Source organism: Lotus japonicus, chromosome 1 (genome assembly GCF_012489685.1).
Source record: "Lotus japonicus ecotype B-129 chromosome 1, LjGifu_v1.2".
In the NCBI taxonomy this organism is placed as follows: Eukaryota; Viridiplantae; Streptophyta; class Magnoliopsida; order Fabales; family Fabaceae; genus Lotus; species Lotus japonicus.
The window spans coordinates 82926072-82947617 of NC_080041.1; the positions used below are offsets into that span (position 1 = coordinate 82926072).

At 38.1% G+C, this 21546-nt stretch overlaps 2 protein-coding genes across 2 annotated transcripts; both read right to left on the reverse strand.

Annotated features, from left to right (window-relative positions):
* Positions 1-4883: 4883 nt before the first annotated feature.
* On the reverse strand, positions 4884-7007 carry LOC130722258 (uncharacterized acetyltransferase At3g50280-like). Its single transcript, XM_057572944.1, has 2 exons — positions 5444-7007; positions 4884-5271 (listed from the first exon to the last, which is right to left on the reverse strand). Exon 1 carries the CDS (start codon positions 6830-6832, stop codon positions 5444-5446), a length of 1389 nt encoding a protein of 462 aa, XP_057428927.1. The 5' UTR covers positions 6833-7007; the 3' UTR covers positions 4884-5271.
* Positions 7008-12141: 5134 nt separating this feature from the next.
* Positions 12142-16745, reverse strand: LOC130722276 (uncharacterized). Its single transcript, XM_057572964.1, has 2 exons — positions 16438-16745; positions 12142-15639 (listed from the first exon to the last, which is right to left on the reverse strand). Exon 2 carries the CDS (start codon positions 14861-14863, stop codon positions 14252-14254), a length of 612 nt encoding a protein of 203 aa, XP_057428947.1. The 5' UTR covers positions 14864-15639; positions 16438-16745; the 3' UTR covers positions 12142-14251.
* Positions 16746-21546: the final 4801 nt, after the last annotated feature.

Below are 21546 nucleotides of genomic sequence, written 5' to 3' on the forward strand. Positions count from 1 at the left end.
GATATCTCTCGTCCAATCCGAGCCGATCAAACGCGTCGCCGTAAATGATATCCGCCAAACTCCCCTGGTCCAAAAGCATGCGCTGTACATTGAGCTAGTTTACACGGAGCAGGACTACAATCGGGTCATCAAGATGTGGCTTTACTCCAAAAAAGTCAGCAGAGGAAATAGTAATGTCGGGATGCAGAAAACCGAAAGGAACCTCCGTAACCGCATTCACGGCCCTAGCGTATCGTTTCCTCGCCGCGCTTGTGACTCCGCCTCTTCTGAACCCTCCGGCGATCGCTCCCACTTCTTTAGGCATTGAACTCTTACCGCCCTGAGCACTCATGGGTCGCCTTGCCGCCAACAACTCCTCAGACTCGTGTTGTAAATCGCGGCATTCCTCTATAATATGGCCCATCGCCCGGTGGTACTCACACCATTCATCCGGTCCCGTGGGTGCCCTTGGTTCACCGATCATTCGCGTCGCCTGCATTTCTTGGCAGATTTCTGTCTGGTTTGGGCCATTCACGTACATTGACCTTCCTTCCCGAGGTGAAGGTTTCCATTTTCGTCGCGACTTCCGCTGATCTTTTCGCCTAAACAGCTCAAGCTCTGTCAGAGCCTCTGCCCCTCGGATTTGTTCACCTTGCTGCTCGAGTCGGCTGGCAACATCTCGGATTAAGCGTCTCCAATCCCTACGAGCAACCAGCGCCCGAGGTGTTAGTGATGACCCGGGTTTATATGATGTTTTTAGGGTTTTTCCTTGTAGGTTTTGAGTATTTTTCTTGTGTCTCATGTAGTGTTTCATGCATTCTCATGCATTTTTACTTTTTTTTGGGAATTTGCATTAGTTTAGTAATTTTGTAGTTTTATAAGGGCTTTAGTTGCATTTTATTAGAGTTTAAGAGTCATAGGCAATTTCCACTTGTTTTGGAGCCTTTGTGCAAAACTAACCTCTGAATTTCTAGATATTTTCCTAGCTTTGTCATCGAGTTCTCAGGTTGTAACAGCTGAAAATGGAGTGTCTAGAGGTTTGGAGAATTGAAGGGATGCTTAAAGGGGCTTAAAGAGGAGTAAAGAGGAGTTAAAATGAAGATCAAAAGGTTTTCCAGCGAGTCAGAGCGCCTAGGCGTGCTCCATTGGCGCCTAGGCGCCAATTGCTTTTTCTAGGGTTCTGGAATTGGCGCCTAGGCGTGCTTAATTGGCGCCTAGGCGCCAATTACCTTCCAGAGGCTCATTTTCAGGATGGAATTGGCGCTCAGGCGCTTTGAATTGGCGCCTGAGCGCCCAGAACAGCCCAAACTCGTGATTTTTGCCTATAAATAGGATTTTAGTCATTTTCTTTTGTGATCTTGGATACTACTTTCATTTTTACATAAACTCAGAGGTAGAGGAGCATCTAGGAGAGTGTGAGAGGGCTTCTAAGCTTGTAATTCAGGTTCTTAGTCAAGCATGGCAAGGCTAATCTCTCTTTCTATTGCTTTGGTTTTCTTTGTAAGACTTTTATATTTGAGTTATAATCTTAAGTTCTTTCCCACATGTTCTTCTTCTTTCCTTGAATCCCATTCTCTGAATATCAATCTAAGCTTGTATGCATGCTTGCTTTATGCTTTTCTATAATCAGAACAGAAGTTTGTTATAGATTAGGGAACCGATTTGGGATTACCCCTTCTATACTTGCTACTAGGAATAGAGGAAGGGTTGGGGTTTGATGGCCTGAATTGGCATGATCTAAAACCTCATATAAATGACTAAGTACACAAGGAATTGGGCTTAGCTTTTAGTATGGGAGAATTGCTTATGTGAGGAATCAATAAGTGAGTAACTAGGCTATATCATCAAGGAGAGATCCATGAGTTCATGTGCTTAGAATGATGTGCTTAAATTGACTAGTTGAACAAGAACTCAAAGCATGTTATTTTCTGAATTGTCTTTTTATTTTTCCTTTTCCTTATTACTACTTCGACATATCTTTGTTTCAATAAAACCAACCTTCAAACTCAAAGCTTAAACTGAATTTAGTCACTCACAATCCCTGTGGTTCGATAATTAAAACCGGGTGGATTCCGTACACTTGCGGATTTACCAACAGTTAGCAATCCACCTTTTGAGACCTCCAGTGAGAGCGCTGGAGGCTCCTGCTCCTCACTGCGCGGCATTCCCATTACACGACGCAGCGGTGAGCCGTGACTCCGCGTCAGTTTTACGTCGCGTCGTCGACGACGTGTCTCCATCAAATTCCCACCACAAACCGGGAATTCAGCTTAGAATACAAAAACGAAGAAAATTTCACCGAAAATCAAACCTCTCTCAATCGAAATCACAATCCACGTAGTCTGGGAATCGAAATCTACCGATCCCCACAGACAGCGCCAAATGTTCTATCCAATAACATAGAGATGAGGTATGGTACCTAGAGTGAGAGGATTGCGATGTGAGAATCTTAGAGAGAAAGGACGTAACCGCTTAGAGAGAGAATATAACTGAATTTCAAGCTTTCATTTCTCAAATGAGCTATGAGTCTTTTACAATTGGTAACCGCCCTTTATTTATAGGCTTGGGGTTAGACCTAACGCCCCTAACCGCTCTTAGTGGGCAAGTTGGGCCTCTTAGGGGAGGCCCAAACTCCCTGGCTCATTCACTGCCCCTGGGCGAGGGCCCCTTTATCTCGTCCATACCACTAGGGGTTGGGCCTTGCGAGTTAAACCACCCCTATTGGGCCAGTTGGGCCTCGCGGGTTAGGCCTAACTCTTTGCCTGTGTGACCGCCACGAGGCGGGCACCCTGGGCGAGGCCCTCTGGGGAGCTCGCCCAGTCCAATACGAAAACATAAAATACAAATTTTTTAGTTAATTTCGAGATCAATTCCTTAAAACTAATTGATATCATTTTGAGCGTAAGATAATACATTCATTTTTTTTATTTATTTTGTAATATAACTATAATCATTAAAAAAAAGACTTTGTCAACATTCATCTTAATGGTAGAAAAGTCACAATTGACTTTTATTAGTTATTCTAATATCATTAAAAACTATTAAATGTCAAATAATACAATAGTTATTTTTGAAAAAAATCACAATTGACCTTTATTAAATGTCATTAATAACGATTAATTGCAAAATTAATAAATTAATTATTTTTTGAAAATATGAAAATTATAAATATTTAAATTATTAAAAAATTAGAAAATATAAATATGACGTCATCTACCGACCAATTATAGTATGAGAGGGAAAATTTATGAATAAAGAAATAGAATGAGAGGACGACACTTGTCGGAGTTGTCACTTTTAGGTTTCAAAAATAGTACTCCCTTTGTTCCTATATAATTGATCATATTTTGATTTTTTTTCCTATTTATTTGACACTTTTACAATTTTAAGATAGCATTAATTATACTTTACCAATTGTACCCTTCATTTATTGGTGGTAGGAAAAAAATTGAAAAGTTAGAATTAATATGAGAGATAAAGGGTATAATAGGAAGTTAGAGTAGTAATTTTAATAAAATTATTAATTGCTATTTCTTAATACTTGTGCTACAACCTTAAAATATCAGTTATATAGGAACTGAGGGGGTATATAGTATAGGATAGGATGTGAAGAAAAGTAAAAAAAAAAATTATACCACTTGAGTGGTATTTGTATATGGTTGTTTTAGGGTTTTTTTGTTTGTTTGATCGTGTTAATCTCCTTTATCGGTAAAGAGAGTAATTTTATACTGATTTCATGCCTCATAATGCCTCCTCTCTTTCATATATTGTTTGGGTGGAGGAGAGTCTTCCGGATCTCTTACAACTTTTACATGTTGATCGCTTGACTACTATACTAGATTCAAATTATTAATAACATCGACTACGTTTAAAAAAAAGTTGTTGTTCCTTGTATAAGACCATTTACAATGGGTGAGTTGAGTTTAGTGTTTAGTGTTGAGTGGGTAGTGTAGTGGTGTTTAGGGGTGTGTTGAGTTTGAGGAGAGAGGAGAAAGGTGTAGAGTTTGGTCCCGGAGTGCCACGTGGCGGCCAACGAATGGCCGCATCAGGCGCGTGTGATGCACGGCCCGACAGGGCGCGTGTGTCATGCGCAGCGGAGAGAGAAAATGAAAATGTTGGATAGGGTCTGACACATGGCGAGCCCTGATTGGTTCGCTGGATTTTTATCTTCTTAATCTTTTGAACTCAATTATTTCATTGGAAAAAAAAATTCCGGAAAAAATTTTTATACCAAAATTCATGATTTTTTTTCCTCTATAAATAGAGACTTGATTTGTTAGATTTAGACACAGAAAAAAAAGAATCCAAGTTTTTCACCATCTTATTATCTTTCTCACCATCTCATTATCTTTCTATTAACCTTTGTTTTGAAATGGATCACAACAATATATTATTTTATATATTTAAAAAAAATTAAATTGTTAAATGTTTATTGTTTTAATTTAATTTAAATCCATAATAGTAATTTTATGTAATCATAAAAACAAAAATATAAAATTAAATAAAAATATGAAATAAAAAAGTGGTGGGGTAGGGTGAGTGGTGGGGTAGGGTGTTGAATGAAAAACTATTAAAGTGGGTAAAAGTTGAATGAGTGTTGAATTGGAGAGAGAAGATGATGTGACGTGTTGGGAAGAGAAAAAGTGGTGTTGAGTGTTGAAAACCATTGTATATGGTCTAATAAAATAAAGGAGTTTTGATTTTCATCTAGATTCATCCCTTTAGCCTCATTAGTATGGTCCCCCAATTTCCTCTAATATAATCACACAATCCTCTCCCTCCCACTAATCACACAATTCTTCAACTTTTGTGTGTACATTTGGTGGTTTAAAAATTGAAGAGCTTCCAAAATGTGTCATCACACAGCTGAGGCATACAAAATTATCAGTGTCATTAAGGACAGATTTGTTTTAAAACCAATTCTGTTACTACATTGAATAGCAAGAATCTGAGTCATTCCACTCTTAACATTACAAATTTCGCAGTCTTAATACTGGTCATGGCCTCAAGCCCCCAAAGTATTACCAAAAGGAAAAAGCATCCAGAATCATAATTGTACACCTTACCAGAATAGTTATCTCTAAAATGTTGGTGCTGTCATATCTTCTCTTAACATGATTTTATCAAGAATTTTCACACCCATTAAATAAGGATACATTTCTTAAGGTACGTTGTACATATATATGTTATGCAATCTTTTAGACAATTGAACCTGTCACATGTGATAACTTTGCTCTAATCCTTGATGAACCACTACCATGTTGTTCTTTTTCTTCTGTAAATGTTTCTTACCTACACAAGATGCAGGATTACTCAATAGATTTTCCAAGTGTCAATAAAACATGTAAGGACCCTTTCAGAAAGCTTTCAATGTTTATTGAAATGCAAATTTATTTGATTTTAAGGTTGATTGTTCAACAATTTCAAGTACATTGCACAAAACAAAACAAGGAGCACAACCTACCTAGTACAGGGGATTGCACACTGAAGCTATGCTTATGAACTCTTCATCTGATTCCAGTGCCGCCATTGTTTCCGGCAAAAGACACACTTCTAAATCTACACTTCCCCCTCCTTCTCTACCTGGATATGAAGTCACCTTCCCATCACTCTTGTTTGCATAACCACTTCTAACCGCCACAGCTTTCCCAATTCCAAATTCATTCCCATACATGTTGAACCTCGGTGAACTACCCATCATCACAATATTCGGTTCCAGAAACAGATCAAGTCGATACACCATCGGAGACTGCAACCACTCTTTAACATACTTCTGCACCGCCGCATCGCCGTGGTTCGCAACCGCCAGATGCAGCTTCCATGCTGCCCATCCAAGATCCTTCTCAAGAACCTCCCCTGCTTTTGCTTCAGCATGAACTGCATGAAGTGAGTTTCCGAAGTATTCATGAGGCAAAGGCGGTTCCATTCTTGTTCGGTTGTTCACCGCCATCCTGCAAATTGTTCTCTGATCATGTGGTAGATGGCGTGCACGGGTCAATGATCTCCAAACAAATGCTGATAAGGATTGGAATGAAGAGATCTTGTTACTTTTTGATTCTGAGTTAGCCTTTGCTTTCAGTTTTGCAATAGACTCTGCTGAAAAATGGAAGATTCTCTCTCTCAATTTGGTTGATTCGTACCTGCCTATGAATTCATCATGATGTCTGAAGGGAAGGTTGATTAGTCGATTGCAACCTGGGGGAAACCATCGATTGTGAATGGGGTGGTGTGAAATGGGAACATAATGAAACTCATCATGTCCTGTTTGAGCTTTTGCTTGAAAGATCTCAGACCATGTATTGAAGAAATTCCAGTAAGCAGTACCATCACCAACACAGTGATTCATGGAACAACCAATGAAAACACCATCTAATAATTCAGTGACCTTGATGGTCAACAACGGCATGGTGTGACCGTCATGGTTGACTGCTTTGTGGTGGTCAAAGAATGATTGAACAACAGGTGGGACATCAACAGGGAAGAGGATGTCAGATATGGTCATGTCTAGAGTTGCATGTATGAATCCAGCTCCAGGACTGTTTATGCAATCAACAAAAACTGCATAAGATGGAGGATCTTCTGTTTTCTGGGTTACAAGGCGACCAGCAAGTGGGTAGAAATGGACAAGGGCAAGAGAAAGTGAGTGTTTGAGGTTATCCAAGAGATTGTTCATGAAATCTGGTTGATTCTCAATGGATTCGGGATTCTTGAAGAGAAGGCCCTTCTGGATGTAGTGGACAGACAACATAGCTATGTCCCAAGGTGTTAGATAGCATATCTGGTTTGACTCTTCGATTGGGCTCTGTGGCTTGATGAAGCATTCAGAAACGAGTTTCACTGCAGGGGTACTCATCTTCTCCTGTAGTGAGATGCAGAGTTCAGATTTTGGATATCTGAATTAGCAGAGATGAAGGTGGAGGAAATGTGTTGGAAGATGACACGCGAGGTTGTGGCTGATGCTAGGGATCACCGTTGATGATATTACTAATAAATTGAATGATTCAGATTTCATCATATTCATGTAATAAAGTTAGAGTATAGAGGACGCACAATAACTTGATTATAGTGCTATAGCCGCCAATGCATTGTTGTCTTTTCCTGGTTGTCGATGGTCGAAACCATTGTTTAAGTTTGTTGAATTTTGTTGAAATGGTTTAATGGTTGTTGAAGTTGGTTGAAAGGGGGGAGAGAGAAGAAAATTGTTGAAGATTTTCAACAGAATTAAAGAGCCTGCTGTGTGCCACGTGGCGCGAGGCCAGTGGCCACCGCAGGCGCGTGTGCTACACGCGCAGACAAGGCGCGTCTACAAGGCGCGTCTACTGGAAAGATAAATTTTTTTTTCAGCCCTTGCCACGTGGCTTCCTCTGGTTGGTTGCTCCGGATTTCGTTTTTCCTTATCTTTTGAACTCAATTATTTCATCAAAAAAAAATTCTGAAAAAAAAATTATACCAAAATTCATGATTTTTTTCTCTATAAATAGAGACTTGGTTCGTTTGATTTAGACACAGAAAAAAAAATCAAGTTTTTTCACTCTCTTATTATCTCTCTCACCATCTTATTTATCTATCTATTAGCATTTACATAATTGTAATTTTATGTAATTATAAAAACAAAAATATAAAATTAAATAAAAATGTGAAATAAAAAAGTGGTGGGGTAGGGTGAGTGGTGAGTGGTGGGGTAGGGTGTTGAGAGTTAAGTAAAACCATTGGAGTGTGTAATTGTTGAAAGTTTGTTGAATTGGAGAGAGAAGATGATGTGGAGTGTTGGGAAGAGAAAAAGTGGGGTAGGAAATGGTTAAACAAAACATTTTTTGTTTAACCATTGTATATGGTCTTAGTTATCTTTAGAATACTTTGAAGTTGATGTGAAAGGTTCATTTTACGTTGAACACGATGTACTGTTCCTACGATTCCTCTCTGCTTCGTAGAACATACCAAAGAAGTAGAAAGATCTCAATTTGCTGCTACCAACCCAGCCAAGCAAAGTCAAGGATTGCATCATGCACATGGTTGAAGGCAGGGGCGCAGGCAAGGCTGGGCATGTGCCCAGGCTCCTGGCCCAAAAAAGAAAATTTAACTTGGGTCATTGGCCCTGTTTTGGGAAAAAAGAGTCATGAGATGGGAAAAAAAAAAGAGGCTGTATGAGCCCTCAACTCATCGGTTTCCACGTGATAGTGCCTTGTCTTTAGTATAGTAGGAACCACTAGGATTTTAGGAAGTCGGGTGGGACCAGCTTTGATTGTAGTCTTTTTATTGTTTTCCTTCCTAGTTTTTTTCTACTGTTTTCTCTCGTTGTGGGCTAGGCTCTTTGGGTCCTTCTTTAATCAACAATCACTTAATATTGACCAAAATAATTAAGGGATTGGCATGGGGATGCTATTTTTAATTTTTTATGGTGGGTTTGTATTGATGATAGGTGGGCAACTTTATGGTTTGTGTGCTATTATCGTCCCAATAATGATATACTCACACCTCATTTTTTTCTCCACTTCATTTTTACCTATTTTTATTTATATCTCTCTCATCTTATCATTTAAGACGTCTTATATTTTCTCTCTCTTACTTTTTTTTTCTTCCTATCTCTCTCATCATCCACCTCTTTCCACCTCATTTCTTATTTTAGAGGTGTGAAAGAATAATTATTCATTCTCAATATACACACTGATTTTGCCATTCAAAATAAAAATAATAGTTCATTGACAGTGGCATTGGATTATCAATTTTTACCCATGAATGGTTATTTGTCCTTAAAAAAATTATATTTCTTATTAGTATATATTGTCTTGTGTTTTCAGTGCGGTTGCAGCTCTTCCCAGTTTCAATTTCAATTATCTCATTATTAACTTTTGATCATCAAATTTTAGAGATGAGGAGGTTTTTGGTTGATATAGTAACTATTGAGAATGTGAATGTCGAACATTTACTGCAATAAAGTCTCAGAAAGGGCATTTGCCTCGTGATTTTATATATTATATTATTATGTTTCATTTCTCTTCTTTCAATACAGATAACTTATGTGAATTACAGATCCATTTTTTCTTATCTTGTATGGTCTTCTTGGACGTGTCATGTGTGGATGGAATGGAAATTGAGTTAGCTATACTTTTATTGGCAAAATGACAAGTCTTTTTTATTTTAATTTATAATTATTTATATATTGCATCACGTGTGAATTTGCGCTTTTAAAATTTGCCCAGGCTTCATAATATTTTTGGCTTCGCCAAAGCTGCTAGTCAAGATTGGCAGCCAGAGATTGTCAACGTGGGTGCAGAAAGCGTGATCAGGAGGTTTTAAAATGTGCTCTGCATTGTAAAGGGATTTTGACCATGCTCATGTAGTGAATCGGAATTCAATCCTTCGTCTCTAAGAATACAAAGTGATCATTTTCGCCTTCCTAACCAACAATTGTCTTTAGGCAATATAACATATAATAATTACTACAAGTTAATTTGTCCTTCCTAGTTTACAAACCTAATCTACCCCTCTTAGATTGCTATCATGGTATTCCCACTCCAATCACAAGTGTTAGGTTATTATCGCTCTCAATTTTTATTTTAGGCATATCATCCCCCTCGGTATATTCATCACTGCTTCTTGCATAGTGGCTTTAATAATTTCCTGATTTTAGTCTTCACTGGAGTCTGAAGTTACCTATGTATCCGGTAAACAGTAATGCAACACTCCAACATCATCTGCCACGTCACATGAAAGATGACCGGAAGGTTGATGTGTCACTTGAGAAACAAGTCTTGCCTTATTTCTGACATATTCTCCCTTCTTATTGAGATTGTTTCTGAACGCCCACTTGGCTCCAATGACATGAACATCTTTGGGTTTCTGGACAAGATTCCAAACATCATTCTTGGTGAACTGATTCAATTCTTCTTCCATAGCCAGAATTCAATCTTTGTCTTGAAGAGCTTCATCAATAGAAGTTGGTTCAATCAGAGAGACCAAACCCTTTAAACTTAGAAGCGTCTCTTCAAAAGGTCTGAAAGCAAATCTGGTACTAACTGGTTCATCTTTATTTCCCAGAATCAATTCTTCGGGGTGAGAAGCTATTACTCTACTCTTCTTTTGACGAGTTGGGTCAGAAGTTGTAGCAACATCTTCTCATGTAGTTGTCTCTGGTTCAGCAGCTTCTGAAAATCCTTGACTTCTGAATCTTGTCTTTATCTGGAATGATTATGCTCATATCTGCAAACTTTTCAACTAGCTTTAACTTGTCAGAGTCAAGCTTATCATTCAATCCAACATGAATAGATTATTCAATAGTTCCAGATTCAATATTATAAATTCTATAACCCTTAGAACGTTTAGAACATCCTAGTTGATAACATTTCAAAGACTTAGAATCAAATTTATGCAATTTATCCTTAGTATTCAACATATAACAAACACAACCAAAAGGATGAAAGTAAGAAATGTTGGGCTTTGTATTCTTTCACAATTCATAAGGAGTCTTACCCAGAATAGGTCTTATATATGAAGATTCTACTCTGAATGTAACATGTTGTGTTTACTGCCTCGGCCCAGAAGTGCTTTGCCATGTCAGTTTCTTGGATCATGGTTCTAGCCATCTCTTGAAGGGTCATATTCTTTCTTTCCACTACTTCATTCTGCTGAGGAGTTCTGGGACAAGAGAAATCGTGTGATATCCCATAAGTATCAAAGAGGTTCTCAAAATCCTCATTCTCAAATTCTCCACCATGATCACTTCTGACACAGATAATCCTGCAACCCTTCTCATTTTGCACTTGGGCAACAAAGGTAGAGAACACAGAATGCAACTCATCCTTGCATCTTAATAATTTTACCCATGTCCAGCGGCTATAGTCGTCAACAATGACCATCCCATATTTCTTGCCACCTATAGACTCAGTTTTCACCGGTCCAAATAGGTCAATATGCAGAAGTTCCAACGGCCTTGAGGTGGAAACAACATTCTTTGCCTTGAAAGTGACTTTTGTAAATTTGTCTTTCTAACATGCTTCACAAAGAGCATCTGAAGAATACTTCAGAGTGGGTAAGCCCCTGACCAGGTCATGCTTACTCAGCTGAGAAATCATTCTCATGCTAGCATGCCCTAACCGTCTATGTCATACCCATTGCTCCTCATTAACAGAAAGAAGGAACTTTACTTTCTGAGTTTCCAACTCAGATAATCTGATCTTATAGATGTTGTTCCGCCTCTTGCTGTTAAACAAAACAGAGCCATCAATCTGACTTACAGCCCTACAAGACTTTTGATTGAAAATAATGTCATAACCCTTGTCAGTTAAGTTAATTGACTTATTGACAATAAATTATGCATTAAACTATCGACTAACAGAAAATTATCAATGCATGGACTCTTACCAACACCTATGGTTATAGAACCAACGATCTTACCCTTCTCGTTGCCTCCAAAACCAACTTCACCTCCAGGTTTAAGTTTTAGGTCTTGGAACATACGCCTTTCGTCCGTCATGTGTCGCGAGCATCCACTGTCCAGATACCATGATTGGTGTTTCAGTGGAGCGGTCAAGGATATCTCATTTTCACCTTCAGAGTCTGACTCAGCTTCTGACGCTTTGTTGAAAGATGTTTACCAAACCACTTTCGAATCCTTCAAGATTCAATTGTAGTACAGTAAAGGGTTTTTATCGTCCTCAGGGAATTGGAGATACAATGCCGTTCTTTAGCTAAATTACTTAAGCAAAGAGTTCAAGAAACGTTTGGTAGATTGTTTTAAACTAAGTTGCAAAACTAAAAGAAAGCTGTAATAAAACGGTTTGTAAACAAGCGGAGAAAACGGTTGGAATTGGAGTTCGTCAATTAACTCTTCAGTATTCTGTTGATTTCATATACAAATTATGTCCTATATCTGATTTCATTACACTACATCTTATCTTTTTCATAGTTCCCTCACAAGAAAGATCAGCAACTTACTAACTAATCATCAATTCCTTGAATAACTAAGAAAGCAAGTAGTATTAAGTTTAGGTGTTATTTGACTATTGAACTAATCCTATTCCTAGGCCTTAAATTCAATTGATGATCCTATCTATTTCAGATTCAATTAAATGGTTTCCACCAATTTCTCAAATCTACATCAAGTTCTAGTTGATCACTCTAAAACTAGCATTAAGAGCAAGATAGATCATTGAAATCATCACATAGAAACATGAATTTATACATGGAAATCAAAGTAAATACATTCAAGTTAAAAGACTACATCCAATCCCAACACAAAAGGTTTAGCAATCCATTTCCAGGGATGCTATAAGCTTACAATAAAGGAAAATGAAAAAGAAGATGAACCGTGCGGCATCGGCGTGTTCCTAGCTCGACGGAAGGTCACCAAGCCTCCAAGTTCCTATTCTTTCTCTGCTATTTCGTGTTTCTTTTCTCAAAAGTTCCTTCTGTTGTTTTTTTTCTCTGTTCTGATTAAATTTTCCTTTTTAAATGGAAAATCTGGCACGACCGCTCAGCCTCTTTTACGGCCGCTTAGCGCCCTGTTACTTTAGGGATGAGTTTTCTTTAACCGCCTTGAAGACGCTCAGCCCCTTTCTTGGCCGCTCCGCTCTTTTCTGACAGGATAAAAGGGGCTCAGCTGGTTTCTAAAGGGCTCAGCTGATTTTTCCCAAACCTTCCAAAACTCTTTATCTTTTCACCAAATCTTCATTTCTTCACTAGATTCATGTCCCTACAACAACAATTGAGATTGGATCTCCATTTAAACACATTCTAATCAAAAGAGAGTCGATTTGCAAGATAATTCTCATGAATACAAAAGATAAGTGTCACAATAACAATTGAAAACATGGTAAATTAGACACTTATCAACTCCCCCAACTTAGAACTTTTGTTTGCCCTCAAACAAATGGTATTGATCCACACAAAAAAATGATATATACAAAGGTTGTTAGAGCATGGGTTATGAAAAATCAAAATATCACAAATCTCAAATCTTGCATGATTCCTAACTTTTGCAATTACCGTCACATGATGTGGTGCCCACAAGAGATAGCTAAGACATTAACACTTACACAATTCATCATGAAGCTACTAGGCAAATCACACTATTAAATGCTTTTTCAATCAAGGGAACTCCAATCAATTTGTGCAAAAGATGAATCAACAAAAGGTAAGTGTTTCACTTTAATCTATCAATGAATCACAAAAAATCAATCTTGCTACCTGTCTCAGTAATCACCAAATTGCACAGTTAATCCAGAGTCACAAAGGTCTTCTAAGGTTGTAATGAGGCATGGTTTCAAAAGAACATTGGTTTTTCTGGATATTCAAACACTTCCTAGCCAAGAGAGCACAAAATGACATATTTCACAATTCACAAATAAAAACCTTTAACTCTCTCCTCAACCAACTCTCTCTTTTGTCACCATTTCCTTATCATTTGTATCATACCACAACCTTTTCATTCCCTTTTAACTTCTCAATCTTTCTTTTTGTTTTTTTTTTCACATAACACACTTTTCTTTCTTCATCTTATTCTCATCATTTCATTTTCCATTTTTTTTTCTTCATTGAAAACAAAGATTGAGAAGTTTAAAGTTGATCATTACACAACAAAATACATGTTTAATGGTTTTCATTCCCCCCAACTTGTACATATATACAATCCAATCATTTATGCTCTCTTAACTATGAAAGTAAGGAAGAAACATTGTTATTCTTTTTAGGCTTTGGGATCATATAAAGAACAAAATTTCAATTTAAGCTCAAAAGGGGTGCAAATGGAATTCCTAATCAAGGGTAGGCTTCTTTGGCTAAGTGGTTATTTACACTAAAGAACAAAATGCCTTGATCTTTCTTTCATTCCCATGTAATTTCAACAATTAGAGACTCAAGCAAGTCCATCTTTGTAAAACAATGATGATTCTCTCTTTTTGTCATTTCACTAGTGTTTGGTCACACTCCCTCACTTGGCTTTAGGTGAAGAGTCCCTTTGATATCAAAACATTACAAGGTTATGCCTATGGACTCATGTGAAAGGTGCATTTATTCATGCCAAAGTACCTATGAGTGCAACCACAATCATGCTTCTACTTTCAAACCAAAAATCACGCAATCACTTTGATTTTTCATTCACCTTGCTCAAACAAATTGGATCAAACAAAATTCAAACCAAGAGCAAACAAGGACTAAACATAGCTAAAAACAAAGTACTTAAACTACACAATTAACCAAAATACCAATATAACTTAAAGTACTGAAAGTGAAACTAAAACTGAAAAATAAAAGACATAAAAATTAAATATATCACTCAGTAAGTGGTGAGTCCACAATCAGCTGGATCCTCATCAGTCCTCATGTAATTCTCATCAGCTCCAAATCCATTTCCAGCTCCATGACTATCCTCCCCCTCAGTGGTAAATGGCCTGCCCTCAGGCCAATGTAGCTGTGCCATATAAACATCATAAGGAGGCCACTCAAAAGTCGGGGTCGGAAATGAACGGTAAGCATCCCCCGCGGTCCTATAAAGCTCTGTGGTAGCCTGAAATACTGCTACTAGCTGCTGATTATGTATTTTCTGCTCATTCAGCACCTCAGTCAAGCGCTCGTCCATCCTCTGGATCATGGCTCTGTCCTCCGTCTTCTGTTCCTGAACCGCAGTTAGTTGAGTCTTTATTTGCTGCATAAGAGTCAAAAGAAGATCCATCTGGGATGGTTGTTGGTCCTGTGTGGACTGTGGTGGCACCGGTGGTTGTGATGGTTGACCTGTCTTCTTTCTCAGTTCTTCCTCCAATGTCTTCTCTTTCCAATTATTTTCGATGAAATTTTCATTGATAACTGTTGTGAGTGCTTGCATGTCTCCTGAGGAAACTGTTGCCTTGCAAAACCGGCTCAAATCAGTAATTAGAGAAGGTAAGATCATTGGTTTTGCTCCCCTTTTTATGCAGTCAGCAATTGCATCTGAAATGATTGCAGCAACATCTACACTGTGACCCTCATAAATGGTGTAAAGCAAGTTGGCTTTTGGCAATGGAGGATCGGATATATGAGAGGCTGGCCATATGTTGCATAAGATTATGTTGCTCCATATCTGAGTAAACTGGCTCTGGTAGGATTTCAGAATTGGGTCGTCCTATTTCTCTACACTAAGACCATCAACACACAGTGCTTTTCTCACAGTAGAAGGAGGGAATACAGAACCTTTCTTTTTTTTTATCTTTAAGGACCCATTCTTGATATTGGCACAACTCAGGTGACTTCTCCCATGGTTCTCCAAGGTAATTGTTGATGGTGACCTTGTCATAGTACACCTTGGTTTTGTTCACCCAGGTGAACCTCTCCTTTCTGGCCTCCTCAGAGTAGATAGAATTAGCATAGAATTGTTTTACCACATCAAGATTGAACAACTTCTGTGGGTAAATCAATTTCTCCCATCTTCTGTTTTGAATCTCCTCCATGAAACTTGAAAATTGACCTTCCTCAAACTCTATGATTCGTTCCAATGTGAGCTTATTGTGGTTCAGTTCAGAATATTTCTCAGCAGTGGCAGTAGATTTGAATTTCTGTTTGTTATATGTTGCTGCCTTCTTGGTATTTCTCTCTATCTGTGGTTCCATGTCTTGCTCAAAATCAAGATCTTCAACCACTCGGTGTGAGGTTCCTTTTTCCTTATTTGCAAAGTATTTTCTTTTCATGGCCCTGCAAAATAATTAGAAGAAGCAATGTCCAAGGTCCATAATGTTAGTCCAATTCATCAATTAAACAAGTGACTTCCCATCCAACACCTTCTAAGCACACAATAGTTCAAATCATGTCATATGCCCGTCATTCACAAGTCAGACCAAGTCAAATTTCTTTCAAGTTTAGAGACAAGTGCAAGTTTTTCTTGAATTCATCTTAGTCAAGTTGCAAAGCAATCCTGTAGCATTTTTCACTTTGAACACCAAAATGATAAATGAAAACATATTTTTTTTTTTGGATTTTAGATTTTTAAAACTAAACACATATTAATAGACTACACACACTAAATTACTAGGCCCAAAACACACACATAAAAATACAGTACGCACACACACAAACACAACACAAATCACAAACTAATTCACATACTAACAAAACAAAAATCACGTTGGTCTATTGCCCAGTACAAAACAGAAACACATATTAACCTAATGACTAACACATATGGACAAGAAAAGGCATCACTACATTGAAACAAATTATTATGACAAATAAGACCAAAGAAATATCACAGTCCTAACTCCTAACACTTCCAATTCATATCCTTGGGGTTCAAATCAAATACTAAAAAAATCCCAAATTAGGAACTCTAACTCAAGATAATCATGAAGTTTAACTGTTAACATGCAAAATTCAACCAATGAAAAATCAATCATCAAACCAAACATCAAACTTTGCAACAATCCCAAATTTCTCAACCCTAATTCGAGTTCTATGGAGTAGAGAAGAAAGAGAGAAGTGAAGAGTACAACTCACATAGACTAGAGGTGAGAGGAAACGTGAATTAGAGATGAAAACAGTGCTTTGAACCCTTGAGAGAAGAAGAAAATTGAGTCTGTGAGGAGAAGTTGTGCGTGAAGTGCTTCAGAAAGAAGAGTGGTTTGTGCGTGAGGTGTGTGAGAAAGAAGAGTAGTTTAAGTGAAAGAAACAATTTACCCCTCTTCTTTTTCTTTTTCTTTTTTTATTTTTATTTTTTATACAGACAAACCGCTGGGCTCCCTAGAACACACGCTGGGCGTGTTTGCCAGTGAGTTTTCTGCATAAATTTTCTAACAGCCCAATATTTCTTTCCATAAGCTCCTCACACAATTTGTCTTTCACGCACATTAGACTCGTCTTAACTTCATCAAATGTCTCTATCTACACCTAAAAATTTGTTCACATGCATCTCAATCATTATTCTCATTCCATCTCTCAAAATCAAGATATCAAATTGGCAGTTTTGAAGAATAACTCAAGTTCTGATAAATCCCAAGTGACCATACTAAATATTGAGTTTTTCACTTTCAAAACATGTCAATGACTCCATTCACTTCATTAATCATTAAAACAAGTCTGAAGCTTATATTTGAACAATCACATGCAATGCATCAGAGATGTTCAATTCCTGAATCCTAAAGACAGGTTTCAAGCAATTACACAACCTCATTGGTCAGATTTTGATTTGGTAAATTATATCACATACCAATCACTTCAAACACATACAAATGTCTTAAGAAACTTGTGCCAAACTTAAAATTGACAATTAAACACATTTAGCACAAAAGTAAACTCATAATCCATTCAAAACTCATTTTATCCTTTTTAACAACTCAAGTTCTCAAATCATGTAAAACTCATTCTCCTTTCAAGTTAGGCCTCAAAAACAATCATAAATATCATTCAAAGCTTATTGAGAGCCTTTAAACACACATTTGATCAAAATTTCTCTAAAGCACCGCTTAAGTTCCGACAAGTACTTAAACATGACCCAAAACATCAAAGGACTTCAAAACTTACCAAATGAACACCAAATTATCCTAAACATGCTCAAAATGGTAATCAAAAACTGTGAAGCACATGAACACAGATTAGAGCAAGACTTCACAAAATCACCATATCACTTGCTAAAAGAAACTGAAAACTGTAAAATCTAACTGAACACTGGGTTGCCTCCCAGGAAGCGCTTGTTTAACGTCGTTAGCTCGACGCCTGTATAGTCTCAAAGTTCCTTGAAGGAAAGAACAGTGGTGAGTCTATCCACATCACCACCTAAGTAAGGTTTCAGCCTCTGACCATTAACTACCCAAGTCCTTGTGGATTCAGGATCTTCCAACTCAATTGCTCCATAGGGCTTAACATCCTTGACCACAAAGGGGCCTGACCATTTGGTTTTGAGCTTTCCAGGGAACATCTTCAACCTGGAATTAAATAAAAGTACCTGTTGGCCAGGTATGAAATCTTTCTTGATGATCTTGCTATCATGGTACTTTTTCATCTTTTCCTTGTATAATTTAGAAGAATCATAAGCTTGGAGCCTTAATTCCTCCATCTGATGCAACTGGTTCTTCCTATGCTCACCTGCAAGATTCAAATCAAAATTAAGAAACTTAAGAGCCCAATAAGCTTTATGCTCCAATTCTACTGGTAAATGGCAAGATTTGCCATAGACCAACTGAAAGGGGGTTAGGCCTATTGGTGACTTATAAGCAGTCTTGTATGCCCATAAAGCATCATCCAGCTTCTAAGACCAGTCATTTCTAGAGCTTGACACAGTCTTCTCTAGAATTTTCTTGATTTCTCTGTTAGATACCTCAGCTTGCCCATTGGTCTGTGGATGATAAAGTGATGCTACCTTATGCCTAACACCATAATGCTCCAATGCCTTAGCTAGCTGAGAATTCACAAACTGAGAACCTCCATCACTGATAATCACCCTTGGTGCTCCAAAGCGGCTGAAAATGTTCTTCTTCAAGAATTTGATCACAGTTTTGCCATCAGCCTTGGGAGTCGCCACTCCTTCCACCCATCTAGAAACATACTCGACAGCTACCAAGATATACTCATTAGAAAATGAAGATGGGAAAGGTCCTATGAAGTCCATACCCCAGCAATCAAAAACCTCAACTTCTAAGATACTCTGCAAGGGCATTTCATTTCTTTTACTTATTCCTCCTGACCTCTGGCATTCATCACATCTCTGAACATGAAAATGAGCATCTTTGAAGAGGGTACACTACAAAAAAAACGGGATTTAGCGGCGGTTTTTTAGTGTCGGTTAGTGCAGCCGCCGCTAAAACGCTAAGTTAATATTTAGTTTTGTGACTTAGCGGCGGTTGAGAAATTGATCCGCTAATGTTTAATATTAAAATATTCATGAATCCACGCTTCGCTCCAAGACGCGGCGAGAACTTATATTCCTTGCGCCCTCTCCAATTTATTAACAATAGAAACCCTATTTCCCCTCCATGTTCCCTATTTCCCCTCAATGTTCCCTATTTCCTTGTAACCGCTCCACCTCTTCACCCAATTCTGATTTCATTGTTGACAAACAGGTGCATAAGCCTTCACCGCTTAGGATCCTCTCGCTCCTTGTTCCAATCGCTGTTCTCGGGCTCCATCTCTGTTCGCTGGTCCAGATTGAAGGACCTTTACAACAGTCTTTTCTCCATTATAGTGTCCTCCATAAGCAGAGTTATGACAGTGTTTGAGAATATCCTTGGCTTCATTTGAGGCTACACACCTTCTCAACAAACCATCAGCTCCCATCTTGAAGAGATAAGGATCATCCCACACAAATTGAGTTGCATCTCTGAGAAACTTCTTTTTCTGGTGAAAATTGAACTCTGGAATCACACCTGCAGCTTTGAAATTGGCCATATCAGCAAACCATGGCCTCTCCTGAACTAGAAACAACTTCTCATCAGGAAATGCATCTGCTATCTCATTTTCTTTTGTGGTCACCTCATCATTCACCAGCCTTGATAAGTATCAGCTACCTGATTTTCCTTGCCGCTCTTGTCCTTGATTACCAGATCAAATTCCTGCAATAAGAGAATCCATCGAAGCAATCTAGGTTTGGAATCAGGTTTTGTCAGAAGATACTTGATGGCTGCATGGTCAGTGAAAATGATAACTTTTGAACCTATCAAGTAACTTCTAAATTTCTCAAGTGCATACACTATAGCTAGCAATTCTTTCTCAGTAGTAGCATAGTTTATCTGAGCCTCATTTAAAACCTTGCTAGCATAGTGAATTGCATGAAAAACCTTATCCTTTCTCTGACCTAAAACTGCTCCAACTGCATAATCACTAGCATCACACATTAGTTCAAAATCAAGATTCCAATTAGGTGCAATAATAATAGGAGCAGATATCAAACTTTGTTTCAATTTTTCAAAAGCTTCTAAACAAGAATTATCAAAGAGAAAAGAAGCATCCTTATTCAAGAGATTACTCAATGGCTTGGCGATTTTGGAGAAGTCTTTGATGAAGCGTCTATAAAACCCAGCATGACCAAGAAAACTTTTGATGCCCTTAACATTTGTTGGTGCTAGTAGCTTCTCAATAACCTCCACTTTTGCTTTGTCCACTTCAATTCCTCTTGATGAGATTTTGTGCCCAAGAACAATTCCTTTTGTCACCATGAAGTGACACTTTTCCCAGTTTAGAACCAGATTTGTTTCCACACACCGCTTCAGTACGGTGTCCAAGTTTTGCAAGCATAAATCAAAGGAAGCACCAAATACTGAGAAATCATCCATGAAAACCTCAATGATCTTCTCCACCAAATCTGAAAATATTGCAAGCATGCATCTCTGAAAGGTTGCTGGAGCATTACACAACCCAAATGGCATTTTCCTATAAGCAAAAACACCAAAGGGACATGTGAAGGTTGTTTTCTCTTGGTCTTCTGGATTGACTGTAATTTGATTGTAGCCTGAGTATCCATCAAGGAAGCAATATAATGCCTGCCCAGATAATCTCTCCAACATCTGATCCATGAATGGCAATGGGAAATGGTCCTTTTTAGTGGCCTTGTTCAGCTTCCTGTAATCTATACACATTCTCCAACCTGTGACTGTTCTTGTCGGAATTAGCTCATTCTTGTCATTAGTAATCACAGTCATGCCTCCTTTCTTTGGAACTACCTGCACTGGACTTACCCAAGAACTGTCAGAAATAGGATAAATCATACCTGCATCTAGCAGTTTCACCACTTCCTTTCTGACTACTTTTTTCATGGTTGGATTCAATCTTCTTTGTGGTTGTGCTACAGGCTTGAAATCATCCTCCATCACGATCTTGTGCATGCAGTAAGAAGGACTAATGCCTTTAAGATCAGATAAGGTCCAACCTATAACTTCTTGATTTGCTTTGATAACTTCAATCAGCTTCTCCTCCTCCTCTGGTGATAGAGAACTGCTAATGATCACTGGCTTACCTGTTTCACCCTGCAAAAACACATATTTTAAATGAGCAGGTAAGAGTTTTAGCTCCGCCTTCTGATCCTCCTTCTTTGTATCAGCTTCCACTGGTTCCTCTTTCTTGATATTCTCCACTACCACTTTCTCAGAGGGTATTTCTTTGAGAAGATTAAGTTCTTTCACACACTTCTCGATTTCTTTTTCCTCCAGTTCATTGAATTGTGAGCAACAGCACATGTTGATGAGAGCTACCTCCAAAGGATCAAACACACAAGGCTTTTTATCAGCTTCTCTGCAAACTTCATCAATTGCATCAATTTTGAAACATTGTCCTTTGTCCTTTGGATGTTGTATGGCCTCATAGAGATCAAATTGAACTTCAACATCTTGGACTCTCACTTTCAGCTTCCCAATGTCCATGTCTATCGCCATTCTTGTTGTCCTCATGAAGGGTCTCCCCAGAATGATTGGAACTTCTTCATCCTCTGGAATATCAATAATAGCAAAGTCAGCGGGAATTAAAAATTTATCAACTCTTACCAGTACATTCTCTGCTATGCCAACTGGATATTTGATTGATCTGTCTGCAAGCTGTAAAGACATCCTGGTTGGTCTAAGCTCCATACCACCTGTTCTCTTCATTATGGAAAGTGGCATAAGACTTATACTGGCTCCCAAA

Bases quoted from the DNA above. Each gene is read 5' to 3' on its own strand.
- LOC130722258 (XM_057572944.1), bottom strand. From the start codon at position 6,832: ATGAGTACCCCTGCAGTGAAACTCGTTTCTGAATGCTTCATCAAGCCA.
- LOC130722276 (XM_057572964.1), bottom strand. From the start codon at position 14,863: ATGATCTTACCTTCTCTAATTACTGATTTGAGCCGGTTTTGCAAGGCA.